The sequence below is a fragment of the Furipterus horrens genome, unplaced genomic scaffold (genome assembly GCF_987537825.1).
Source record: "Furipterus horrens unplaced genomic scaffold, mFurHor1.1.pri manual_scaffold_6, whole genome shotgun sequence".
Taxonomy (NCBI): Eukaryota; Metazoa; Chordata; class Mammalia; order Chiroptera; family Furipteridae; genus Furipterus; species Furipterus horrens.
Window position 1 is genome coordinate 108,729,517 of NW_028327176.1, and position 14,425 is coordinate 108,743,941.

A 14,425-nucleotide genomic window follows, 5' to 3' on the forward strand; every position below is an offset into this window, starting at 1 on the left:
CGTTCCCAGGCATATAAATGGATATATTTCAGAATACTGGCTCCTTACTAACTCTGACACAGGTGAGTTACTCTCTCTGAGCTTCTCTTCATTAGTAAAATGGGTATAACTGTGCCTACCTCGTCAAGTGGCTATATTAAATAGCTTTCTAAGTGCTAGCTATTATTATCATTAGATAAACTCGCTGATTGTTCATCATCTGACTTAGGACAGCTTCACCTCTTGCCCACATCTTCCCTCCCTGTGTCATCCTTTCATATGTAATGACCTTTGTCCTTGATGATTGTGTTTCTTTCTTTTTTCAGTGTTGTGAATCTGGACCATTTTCCTTCCATTAACTCTTAGATGGAGATAAAAACGTCCTCTTGAAAGAAAACTTGTTTGATTTGGAAAGCTTTACTTCTACTCAGGAACTGGCCTATTCCAATCAAAGCAAGACCACATCTTTCTTTTCTATTCTGATCACTAGCTTATAATCTGAGTCTGATCCCATGTCCCACTAAGCCTTTAGAATCACTCGAGTTTTCTTGCAACTTGGTAGGCTTGTATGTAAACATCGGTTGTTGAAGTAACAAACACATCATATGGGACACCTTCTTGAAATGAAAGTGTTAGCAATTAGATTCCTAAGAGTCATTCCATTTACAGACCACACATGTACAGTCTCAAAATTTCTTGTCTCCCTCACAATGACAGGGTCATTGAGGACACAGTCTGAGTCTTCATCAGAGACTGACACCCAGTAGTACCCAGTTTTATGAATATAATCAGTATACACTTCATGATTTTAACTATCCATTTAAGGAGTCAGCCAAGTGAACAGAAGCAGCATTTGGAGTTGTCTGCAAAAACAGCCTTGGCCCAATGCATTCTTGGAATGGTAATATTGGGTCAAACTTCTGATAATAATAGTATATTCCATAGGGAAGCAGCGAAAGCACAGCAGTTAAAAGCTGGGCCTCTGGAGACAAGACTGCCTGAATTCAGACCCTTACTCTATCACTTCCTAGCTGGGTAACCTTGGGAAGTCTCTCCCTCTCTCAGAAGATATCTGGACTTAAAAATGGAGAAAATAATAGTACCTACTTCATAGCTTTGTTGGGATACCTAAATGAAACAACATTAAGTGCTTATAAGAACGCTGGCCTGTGAACCGAAAGGTTACCAGTTCAATTCTGTCAGGGCACATGCCTGGGTTGAGGGCCAGCCCCCCCCCCACCTGGGGGGCATGCAAGAGGCAACCTCACAGGTCAGGTCCATGTTTCTCTCCCTCTCTTTTCCCCTCATTTCCCCTATCTCTAAAAATAAATAAATAATTTTTTTTTTTAAAAAGCATCTGGCCATCAGTAATCTATCATTTATAGAGCATCTATCTTTCATGTACTAAGGCAGTTGCAAAATGTTTTGTATTCATTATTTTATTTAATAACTACAACTATGACCCTTTGATAGAGAAAATGAAAATTTAGTAATTTGTCTATGAAACCATAACTGGTTAGCGATAGAGGGGGAATTAAAATCCAAGGTTTCCTGAGTCCAGGGTTTGATCTGCTTAGGTCCTTCAATTCCAACTTCAAAGAATTCACCTGAGACAAAAAAAATCTATACTTTAACATGGCATTGTCACTACAAATTATGTACTTTTACAGGCACTTGAAAACTGAAAACCCCAACTTACAATATCCCGTAGTTAAGAACAGCAGATCTGTATTGTTCTTATGTAAAACACATTTATACAATGGATATTTCCTTACATTCTGTTATCTTATTATCACTTTGACCCCTCTGAGAGATAGGAAAGACATATATCATAATCTAAGACTTTAAAATGAAGAAACCATAATAAATGCAAAAGCACTTTTAAAAATATAAAGTTTCTGACATATGACACCATCACCAATAAGACTTTTCTGAAATGTAAACCTGATTATGTCACTGCACAGTTTAAAAATCTTCCAGCAGTGGGGGGGGGGGGGGGATCTTCCAGCAGTTAGTCCCATCTCATCAGTATTGCTATACAAGCACCTTTACAGTTTCTGCTACCCCCTACTGAACCCCATGCTTTAGCTACACATATTACTAGAAGTTTCCATTTAAACACATCTCCCTACCTTTGTTCTTGTAGTTCCACTCCTTGAAATGGCTTTCCCTTTTACCCTAATGCCATCAAGATCTTTAAATCTCACTTCAAGAAGCACTCACCCTCAGAAACTTTTCAGGAATCCGCTTGCCTCCTCTTCTCTACCCAAGTTAATTAGACTCCTCTCTGGGTTCCTTTACTATTAATAGTGCTTACAGCCATTACACCTAATCTCTCCCACCATGTTATAGTTGTCTAACAGCACATCTATTTATCATATTAGACTATGACTTCTTTAAAGGCAGAACTCTGTGCTTTTCTTCATTTTATTCCAGGGGCTCAATAAATACTAATAGGAGTGAATTAAGGGATTCCACAGGCCATATGGTCTTTTTCGGTTCTAAACATTTTCATATTCAGCTCTATTTTTTACCTTAAAAACAAAAATATTGAACTTTCAACTTCTTTATTACTAAATAATGGACACTATGGACACCCTCACACCATTTCTAAACCTCCCCCCATCTCTTACTAGGGATGAATTTCAGAGATGAAGTGAACTTTAGGCAGTGTGAAAATGTCTAATAAAATTAGAAGTCCAAATCTTAACAGTATGTTTTCAAGCTATCCACAGCACCAAATTCCTTCAGATGCCCTGTTCCCTGATCTTCACACTGGGTGCTCAGTGGCGAATTTAACACATAGTGTATCTGAATTTCATGTTTTAGCCACATTATAATTTAAAAGGGATTTGTGGATTGGCCCCCCAAGTCTATGATTATTATGATTTGTATAGCAAACAGCCATTTTACCAACATTTATTTCAAACACAGTAGTACACTTCAATACTTGGGGTGCTTACTCTGTTTGTTGTTTAATTTTGTTGTGTTCTGTTGTCAATTAATATGATCTTAAAAGTATGTAACTTTGAGAACTTAAGTGCATCGATTAACCCCTAACTTCATAGCTATCCCCACAAATCACTCAACAAACATTTTACCAGAAATTAGACATGGCCCCTGCCCTACTAGGATCAGCATCTGCTTGTCCACTGCATGCCATTAGAGCCCAAGTTCTTCCGCCCCTTGATTTTACACTTAAAGCTACTTCCACCAGCTTCCTTCCGGTGACTTCCCTTGACTTTCTGCCTAATAGTCTTCCTCAGTTTACATAATCTCATTATCCCTGACACACATCTGCACCATTCTTCTTTCAAAACTCTTTCCTTCACAGCCAAAATAGAAATATCCACTTTTGCCACCGCTATCATAACTCTCAAGCTAGAAACATTTTCTACCTACCACAAAAATGCACAAAATACAGGCATCCCATTCTGATGCCCCAGGCTCTCCACAAAGCTCCAACAACTGCTCTCACCATCCTCCTTTCACCTGTCTTCCCTTTCTGCTGACCAAACATCTGATACCCACAATGTCCATCCTGTGCCTCAGACCTGCTGGGGGGGCAGGCCTGGGATATCTCAACAAGGCCAGAAGTTGGGCCTTAGTGACTAAACACTTTTGTACTCCAGGAGGGCTCCGAGAGCCAAGTCCACCCCAGCTCTCCCAAGCCACCCCTGCTCACTCTCCCTTGGCTCCCAAATAGTCTCTTCATCCTCCATCCTGTTTCCTCCCCCTCTTTCCACACTCCGCCCAGCCTCTTCAAAGGCCTGGGTGAGACCAGCCAGCATCTCACAAGAGAAGCCAGAAGAAGCTCAGGCTGTTGCCCCAGAAACCCAGAACAGAGAATGGCTGGCTGGGCGCTGTTTGTTTTTCCCGTAATCAGAAAAATCCCACTGGGGGGACATTAGGGGGGCTCTCAGCTGCCAGGATGGCTGGGATCCAGGCTTGCCTTCTACAGCTAGCTCCCTCAGAGAAAGATAAAGTACCAACTTTGCATTACAGGAGGCAAAAAGTAAATAAAACTGAGTGGGAGGAGGCCCCAGAGTTGAGAGTAGGGCAAAGGCTGGAAGGGAGGTCTAACCTACTGGCTACAGAAACCAATTTGGAAAAACCTCTGGCCTTTGGCCTTTCCAAGAGAGCCCCAAGGACATACTCCATCCTACTCCATTACCATTTCTGAGAGAAAAAAATTATCAAAGGAAGAGAGGAACAGCCAACCCAAGAAGCAACTTTCATGCACAGAACACATACACACAAACCACACAGGCATTGCAGGGTTGGAGGAGGATTGATTTCCCAGGTGTTCTCAGCTTTCGGCTAGGTAAATCGGCTAGGTAAATCGAGCCATCACTTCTGGCTCGACTTCTACGCCAGTGCAAGGGAACACCGGGTTGACACAGAACAGAAACATTGGCACCTCCCATATATTAATTAATCAGGAATGCATGATGGGTAAACCCTCAAAAGCAAAGGCGACAACTAAGCTGCTACAAGCACATACATGATACTGACAGATGTTACACTTAAAAAAAAAAAAAAGAAAGAAAGAAAAGAGATGGCATCTAAGTTGCTAGAATACCCTCTGCATCCTGGGTACCAAAACCCAGGACTCTGCCCCGGTGAAATCTGCGTAGCCCAGTGCTCCTGGGTGAAGATGAAAATGAAGGCTCTCACAGCTTCTGGCAAACACTAGTAATCACTGGAGTTAATACTGTACTTTCAGATTCTCACGGTGGCTACTGCATGTAAATAGGAAAGTTTAATGCAGATATCTGTAAATATCTCCTTGCATTTTAGAGGTATCAATTCATCCAGCCAGAAGACAGAGCCAAAGAGCTTAGTCACCAGCAGGCAGGGAGAATCACTCCATCAAAAAATATAAGGGCACAAAGTAAACATGGTCATCCTCCTCCCCCACCGTGACCACAAAACTGAGCCCAGTGCATCAGCTCCCAGACACTATTCCCCCTTTCTGCCTCCCCCCGCCCCATGGTCCTCTGTGGCGCAGAGGGGTGCATTTCCGCAACTCCCGTCCGGGCTCCATCCCTTCCCCGGATGCTCTTACCTGCTATCCTAAGCACTGCCCTCTCAGCGGGGTCCAGCACCGAGCCCCCGTGAATCTTTCTTTTCGATCTCTCATGTTTAGGCAAATTCCAGGGTAAGGTGTCTCCAGGAGCAGGAGATGCCGAGCCAGATTTCTGGCTGAAATCATCCTCATCGGAAAAATCCGCAGAGGAAGACATAGAGCAGCGATAGGACGCGTTCCCGGAACTCTAGAGGATGACATAGAAAAAAGCATTAACCACAAAACGCTCACACATGCTCATGGATTTCAACAGCCCCCTCCCTGCCCACAAACTGTGTCTGGCATCCTGCACCTTCCTCAGCGCTGGGGGGACACGCAAACAAGAAATGAACACCAGCGCTCACCATCTTTTCTTCCCACAACTCCAACAGCAGAAACAATATCCCGGCAGTTCCAGTACATGGAAGATTTGCACAGAAGTGTGTGGCCTGTGGTCCGGCCACCAGCTCACAAATGACTGGCCCAACAATGAAGCCAGAATCAACAGCCTTCCTGTTACAAATCTATAGTATTTGGCTCCCCCACCAGGACAGGAGAAACATTTTCCATACTAGACTGCTGGTTAATTCATTAATGCAACTAACTCTAAGTTTCAAAAACAAAGCACAAATACAGGATGCTGGGTCCCAATTCCTTCCCGTTTCAAGTCGCCTCGCCGCTGTAGCTTCCTTTCTGACCAGTTTTGAGCCCCTGTGCTCTTTCTTTAATTTTCTTCATGAGAGGGAAGCAGGTTACTTGAAAAGACCAGGGGAGGGAGGGAGGGCCAGTTACGGGAAGAGCCTTTCCTTAAGACTGGGAGAACACAAGAGACTGTTCTCAGAAGCCTAAGGCAGCTCCAATAAACAAACATCGGAACTCAGTTTAGAGTTCTTGAGATAATTTAAACTTCTAGCCCAGTAACAACTGCCAATAATGTAAATGAGAATGATGTAGGGCTGTAACAGGAAACAGAGCTCTTCTCAGCTCCTGGTCATTACATAGTGGAATGGAAACATGATGCTTTTTACCAGAGCACTTTACGTGAAGGTTAGTCATCCCTTCCTCTAGCTGGAGCGAATCTGCAGGGTCATACCGTGCATGAAAGGTTTATATCTTCTATTCAGAGAAGTGGCACACAACGTTATTTCTTCCTTCTGTATGGGGTTAAGTTCGCGATTATTTGGAGAGCTTACAGCCAAAACAAGGGTGCTGACCATCTGTGCTGTGAACGTTATAAATAAAATAAAGCATCAAAGGGAAATCTTCACTTTCCCATTTAAAAGTCTGCTTTGCTGAAGTTCACGGTGAAGAAGCAAAACTGGTATAACTCGAATTCCTGAAATGTAACTTGCAGCCACAGATTCCTAAGATGCAAGTGACTGGCGTAAATCAGTGAGGCGTGCTCCAGTTTGAGCAAAGACACTGAGCTGCTCACAAAAGCAGTGACAACAGCAGCAAAAACAGGCTGTGTGAGCGACATCCCAAAGCACTCACCGAAGGCATGTAAAATAAACTACAAGAGAATCCGTATTATTGACCTTACCTCAATCTGCTCAGACATGTCGCTATGCATGCATAGTTAACACCATCATTTTAAAAGTACACAATATTTCCCACAAAATAAAGCACTAAGATTTATCTTTATCTATCTGCTTTCCTAAAAAAAAGCAGTCTACTATTTTATTTTACCTGAAATTTCATCACCTTGGAAAATTTATTTATTTAGATTTTGTATGTTTTCCTGGTAGCAAGAATATATACTAGGCATACTTGAGGCAAATAAATAAAATTGATTTTCTGTATTGTAGCTAAAGTCCATAGAGAGTTGTGAGTGACATTAAGTCAGTCACAGAACGCTTTCATCAAGCTAATTTATTTTCCATGCTTTTCTGGAAATTCATCTTGAGCTCCCTGAGGCCGTGTTGTTGGCTAGATCTGTGAAAAAGGGTGACATTCTTAAAGACTTTCAAAAGGGTATTGGGTTTCTTTGGTTGCCTTCTGTCTTCCTTAAAAAGGCTCCCTACCTGTCCTTACTTAAGGTCATCCTTTATCTGTGATATTATATTTCTTCTTGTTACCTGCGCTATTTTCAATGAGTATGGTAATTTGATTGTTTATCTTTACAAACAGAGAATAACTGTTAAAGAACTGCTCCTTTCTAAAACCCACGGGCTATTGATTTTAGTAGAGTAAATTTTTTTAATGGCCAGAGTCTCAGCTGATTGAACAGCAAAATGTTGTTCATGCCATGACATAAACACCATTAATCACACGTAGCCAGATGGGAACGGTTACTACCCTTAGACCCAAGGGTGTTGACTGATGCAGCCTCTAATCTGGTAGTGTCATTGGTAAACAGATAAGAGAGAAAAGAAAGAAAAGACAATGAGCAACAGCTCTTTCACCAATATATCAGAGCAAACTATAGACAGAGAATGAAATAATAAATCATACATATTTATACATGGTAAAGTCTCTCCCTGGGCTATATTATTCAAGCATTTTAACAATTAAAGTATTAGGTTTTTCCACAAAAATTTTAACAAATGTTTTCTAAAATAAAAGGTAAACAATAGAACATTAGGCCCATTTGAACCCTGAAAATTGAGAAGTGATGTCATTAAATAAAGCTGCTTGGAAGTCTATAGATCCTCTAAAACTATTACACTCTTCATTGAACTGAAATGACTTGTCAATTTATGTCATTATTTGGGGTTTAGAGGTAAGAGTGTAAGGGCACAGTTCTCTTCTCTTTTGGAAAAAGAAAGCGTGTTCTCTGACCCAAAGTCCAGAGCCTAAACTTTGATGTGGGGCTGGGAACGGTAAGACAAAGGAAGAGAGCACTTGTGACCAGCAAAAGCCCCAAACTCGCATCTCTTCTACTCTTGTTGCCTAAGGTTTGATTCCTGCTAAAATACAAATATCTGTGTCCATTAGTAAATTACAATATATTCATACAATGGACTACTCTGTAGCAATTAAACAAAATGTTACTTATCTACATTTAGCAAAATGGAAACAATTCATATAGTATGATTCCTTTTAAAAAAATCTGCATGTGTGTGCATAAGTGGACAGAAAGAGATGATTGATAAATTAATAGGTAGATAGATAACTATGTATCAATATATAAACAGTGGTTATTTCTGGGTGATGACAATAATATAAGTGGATTCTACTTTATTCCTTCTGATATTACAATCTAAAACAAATACAAAAAAAATTCTAAAAAGAAAATCAGGATGTCAAAGGTCAGAGAAAAAAAATCAATGGTACCAGAGAGAAGTAACTATTTAAGCCAGTGCTTGTGACCATTTTGGGCCCAAAGATACACCTGAAGTATTAATGAAGTTTTTGGAAACCTCTCTCCAAAACAAAGTTCTCAAGTAAATACACACAAACTTTGCATATAATTTTAAGGGTGTCACTGACCTACTGACCCAAGACTAAGACCCTAATTTACACCGTCATCTGTCATCATCACGATTTGACATGTGTGTTAAAAACAAGAGAAATAGGGAAGAGCTGTAAAGTCCCAGAAAAGAGGGGAAAGGGTAATTAAGATAATAAAGACAAAGTTGGGGGAAGGGTAATTAAGATAATAAAGACAAAGTTGACATACTCAGAATATATTTAACGTTTGGCTTCTTTTTCTTAAATAAAGGACTGTGAGCCACCTATATACTAAAGTTGGAGTTCTACAAACAACAAAACACTGGTTTGTGAGAAACCAGAAAAAAACCTGTATTGTGTCTTATTACAACCTAGTTATTAAAGCAGTTTTAACAATTGAATTAGATCACCAAAAGCTTTAAAAATGACTTTCCTAATAACCAATTCCTTCACGTGGTATAAAAACAACCCAAATCTCCTAAGCCAGGATAATTACATAATGCAACATTTTTAGAAGGGAAACTAAACAATAACTTCTCTAATTGAAACCCCAGGGGGAGATCTGAGATAAGTACAATGGAATGGCCTAAACTGGAAGTTGCCCAGCCTTAGCACCCAGATCTGTAGGGAAGTGCCAGGAAATTGTCCCTGCACTGGGCATTCTCTGAATGCAACACAGAAACAAGTGCAGAGATAAGGGTTTGTAAAATAGCCAGACTTGGAATCCCAGAGGCTGAAAAAGTTAACTTTCACAAACCCACGTACTTATGATTTATGCAATTTCCAAAAATGTATGACTCAATTTAAAAAAAACAAAAATCACATGAGGAAACAGTTGGGCAAATCCAAATTGTGGGTTATTCTACAAATTAACTGTCTTGCCATCTTCAAAAAGGTTGATGTCATGAAACATACATATCCAAGAAGCTGGGACTATTCTAAATTTTAAAAGACAAAATATTGACTGGATTCAGGTTTGTTTTTGTTTTGCTTAAGCTAATATATATATATGGGAGGCAATTGGGAAAATCTGAACATGGATCATTGATTGTTTATTAGAAAATATTGGGAAATTATTGTTAATTTTCTGAAGTGTGGTAATGATATCGTGGTTATGTAGGAAAGTGTTCTTAACCTAAAATCTGCAGGCTGAAGAAACTCATGATGCCTCCACTTATTTTCAAATGTTTCAATAAAAACAGAAAGATGTGGCAACAGGTTAACAAAAAATATTCATTGTATTACTCATTCAACTTTTCGGTTAATTTGAATATTTTTAAAATCAAGAGTTGAGGGGGAAACACACAAAAGACCTTTTCCATTTTTAAAAAATGTTGCTTAGTTTAGGCCTGTTTTCACAAATCAGGATCTTCAGGTTAAAGTACGCAGTGATAGTGTCCATCTAAGTACTTTGTCAGAGCTTTTCTTCACGTACACTTACGGAAGCACCAAAGTTCTGGCTGATATCAATAAGACACCAGATAAAAGCTGTCTCCTTGCCTCAATCCTAAGCATAGGTTTAGACAGAAGGATTTAAAAGAAGCTCCTTCTGTTATTTATTTAATATACAGCATGGTGTACTGTTGCTTTATTATTATAGAATATTTTTATATTTTATATAAACAAAAAGGCATCAAAATTTAGAAAACATGAGGGTCCAATTTTGTTTAAAATCCCCTTGGTAAGGTATGTACAAACACTAACTTCTTACATATAATATAAAAATATATGGCATGGCCTAAGACTAGCTTTTTTATTTGGAAATAAGTCAAAAATCAAAAGCACATTATCTGATTTTAGAGATTCCAGGGAATATAATCTCTACCACAAATAAATAGATACAGAAAAAACAGTTAAGGAAAATGTAATTAACTGTGTTTAACCCTTGAAGACAAAATGAGTGACAGCAAATTTGGGGGCTGGGGGCTTGTTGTAGTTTAAAACTTTTCCAAAACTAGTTGAAAAATTCAGCTACTCTATTATCAAACAAATAGCTCTTAATTAGCCTCAGAACTACAACCTACCTTTAAACAGTAAGAGGGAGGGTGCTCTCTGGGTAGATGAGGCCTCAGCTGGCTCTCACACTCTCTTTTTAGGGGAATCTGTGCAAGCCCTTCTCTCAGAGAGGAAGAGGAGCCTGTGTGGAGCATGGGTGGAGCCAGAGAGGAAACCGAGGTCAGAGGGAGGGAAGCTGGAAGGTACTTGGATCTGACTCAAGGGAGGAGCCTTTGGGAAAAGAGATCAGGAAGTCAAAGGTTTCTTTAGGAGGAGAGGCCCAGTTCATCAGCCCATAAAAGACCACTGGAATTCAGGACACAAACACTTTGTAGGGTATAAACACTGAGCATTAGAGTGGCCCTTGGTATTATATTTCTGAGGACACAGGAAGGAAGAAATTTCCAACACCGTTTTTCTCTAACTGTGTAAGAAGCTCTACAAGGTAAGTATCAAAGACTCATTTCCATGAGGAGCATGGCTTCATAGTCTAGGAGCATGGCTTCATGGCTTAGCATCAAGACAACCAGCTTGTTCTAACTATACACATCATTTATTGAGTGATTATAGTCAGGGACTGTACTAAGCACTTTGATTCACTACCTTATTTAATACTCAGTATAACCCAATAAGGAAACAGATACTTAATGAGGTTTAGTAACTTGTCCACAGTCATCCTGTCAGTACAAGGTAGAGCCAGGATTTCTACCTGGGTCCTTTGGGCCCCAAAGCCTGTGCACTCAACCAGCTCAACCATGTGTTGTTAAGTGCTCTAAAATGAGGTCCCAGACATTGGGAGGAACCTATAACACACTCACAGCTCTCAAAGATCTTACCATATATTTGGGGAACCCAAAAGGATTAGACTTGTTCTGTGCTCAGAACTAGGCCCAAGGCATGGAAATGACCAGAGATAAGTGTCAGTTAACAATCAAGAAAAAACATCCAAAAATATGCAACTACTCAAAAGTGGAAAGGACTGCTTTGTGTGGTAGAGAGCACCTTCCTACTCCAAGGAACCAAGCCTTCACTGTGAAGTGTTGAATTTACTCTACTCTCTTCCAACTCTATGATTCTTTGGTCCTATGTGCTCCTATACACTTCTCTAAATCCTCTCCCCAAATAGATTATAAATAAAAGAAAACCTACGTTAAGTATCAAAATACCAAATTTTTCTAAGATTGGAAAAACCAAAAGAGCACAGACACCTTTTTTTGGTAAGTTTACTTTAATTCAATATTAAAATTTCTATTAAAATTATAGAAATAGAGACATCAAGAACTAGTTTCCATTTAAACATCTGTGGTCTTTCCAAACTGAGGAGGAAATTTTAAATAATTTGCCTAAAAGAAAGTCAAACATAACTCTGAAAATAGCCCCAAAAAACACAAACACATTTGGAAGACAAACTCAAATACTGAAAACGTCTCTTTAACTAGATAATATTTAATCTTATATTTTAAGGGGATGTTTATTTATATCAATCAATTAAAAATATGTCTTAAGCACCCATAGGCTTCTGCATTGGAGGAGCTTAGAATCTAAGTAGGAGAGCAAAGTTCCTAAATAGTCAACTTATACTTAAAATTATCATCTTTATATATTAGGGTGAAAAATATGTCTGCCAGTGGAATAATATAAAGATACACATAAAATCTGATTTACAGTATAAAGTCAATGAGGAGGGAGAAATCAACAGGAACGTCAATAGTCCCTTTATTTTATTTTATTTTTTCCTCACAAGGACTTTTTTTTTTTTTTCATTGCTTTTAGAGAGAGAGGGAGACTTTAAAAACATCGATTGGTTGCCTCCCATAGTTGCCCAGACTGAGAATTATATGGGGCATCGTAAGCGCCCTATGCATCCAGACCAGGGATCTGGCCCACGACCTACATATGTGCCCTGACCAGGAATCAAACAGGCAACCCTTTGGTTATGGGACGAAGCTCCAACCAACTGAGCCATACCAGTCAGGGCAGAGCATCTATAGTTCCTTTCAGAAGCCAGGATGAAGATACAGGTGATTCCCACCTCCTTCATTCCTCAAACAGTATCACATCCAAAAATGCTGAGTGCTGGCTGAGCCATCCTATAGATGTGTTGTGGTTGCCCTGCCCATTTTTTAAAAACTAATTAATGACAAACATTTAAAAATTGGGAATTTTGCATTAAAATTCAGATGTGGAATATTGGGCCAGCAGTAGTTTCCCCTAATTAGAAAGGACATGGGCTTTCCAGTCTGACACAATCCTTACCTGGCCTACTTCATTCATTTACACCTGGTCCCTGTAGGCATATGAGTTTGGGGACCCTGGTATCAATTTAGGAATGGGTGACATTGTTACACTCAGAGAGTAAAGGAACAATGGCAGGGGCAGGGAGAGTAGGGATAATGGTAATCAATAAAAAAGCATGACAGCTTAAAAAATAAAGAGGAAAAAAAATAACTAACCGGGGAGGGAACAAAGCAAAACAAAAAGAAGCAGGCTACCCAAAGAGCTCAGTTAAATTAGTGTCAGACAGAATTAGGTGACGCCATGTTCCCACTGACAACCAAGTGCTGATCTTTCCAACTGTTCCATGGATTCTGCTCCATCCCGAGAACCCTGGTGAACATCGCAAATGGCCAGGAAATGAAACTGAACTGTATGACTCAGGAAATGCTAGCTCATGTTCTCCATTGCTACCCATTGCTACTGCTGCTCATTCTGCTGTTTTTTGCTCCTGTCCCCACCCATAGTCAACCCTGCTCCCTGCATGTCTCTCTCACTCTTGTCTAGATCATGGAGGAGGCTTTGAGGTCAAGCACTTCAGACAGCTAGAAGGTGGCTCTGACTTCTGTTGGAAAGATGTTGTCTATGATCGCTAATAGGGCCCTAAGGTATAAACGCAGGCAGTTCCCAGGGGCCAAACTGCAACTACCATCTATCCTACCTAGTTATAAAGTTAAAAATATGTGCATGTCATGCCAAAGACTGAATGTTGGGTAAAAGCTATATGATCTTGGAAAGCTGCTTGGCCTCTCTGGGCTTTAGTTTTTCATCTGAGAAATGGGAAACATAACCAGTACATAAGACATAGGGTTATTGTAGCAGAATAAATAATACTGGAAGAGTGCTTAAGAGCAATGCTCAAGATGCAAAAAACATTTAAGTAAATTTTAGCATTAAGTGGTGTGACATATTCACACTTGTGCAACCCAGAGATAGATGAATAACTCCAATTGACCCAATACGATTGTCACTCCAGGAAATTTGAAACAACAAACAGAAACACAGAGACTGGACGTTACTGAAACAAGGTCACACTATTAGCAGCTCTCAGGAGACAAGACCAATGTAGTTCCCATACCTATCCTCTCCAAATTTGGTTACTGAACTTTCAATTCTTTGGAAACACATTCCTCCAATATATTCCTCTTTCTGGTTTTTTGTTTAGTTTTTTGTTTTTTGTTTTCATTGTCTCCATTGTTGGAGACAACAAGAAAAACTTAGATAAACACATTATTTTTAAAAAGCAATTATATTTAATTATTGAAACGTAAGTGTGGTTGTGTCTTTATCCCTTCATTTTCATTACCTGTCTTTATTAATGAGACTTTAGAAAATTGCTTTTGAGAATAGTTTTTACATAGTTGTTCTCTCATTTCAGTTACTACTTCCATCAAGCAGAAGAATTATTTTTTCATTTAAAAAATGTTTTTATCATTGCATTGAAATTAAGTCCATGAAACTTTAAGGGCCTGGCACTTCCACTGCCCTCTTCTGAGCAACAAAGGGCTTCTTCCATCTGTGTTAAGTGGAAATAACTTTGCTACCATAAGCCATAACTGACTGGGACCAGGGAGCAGTTCCTGGACACAAGGAAGTCTACTGCCTCTGAACTGGATTGGTGGAAAACTCTTCCCAGATGGGATGCTTTGACCTGAATGGTGGCACCCAGTTCAATTGCAGCCTCCCTCTGGGGAATAAATGCTAAGTGCATTACAA

General features: G+C 39.6%; 1 protein-coding gene across 4 annotated transcripts in view; it reads right to left on the reverse strand.

Moving 5' to 3' along the window:
- DST (dystonin) overlaps positions 1-14,425 on the reverse strand; it is a 435,492-nt gene that overhangs the window by 338,299 nt on the left and 82,768 nt on the right. For all 4 annotated transcript variants that reach the window (XM_090282621.1, XM_090282619.1, XM_090282618.1 and 1 more), the window contains exon 4: positions 5,048-5,255. In XM_090282621.1, the coding sequence (XP_090138747.1) occupies positions 5,048-5,255 (208 nt within the window). The remainder of the gene's footprint in view (positions 1-5,047; positions 5,256-14,425) is intronic.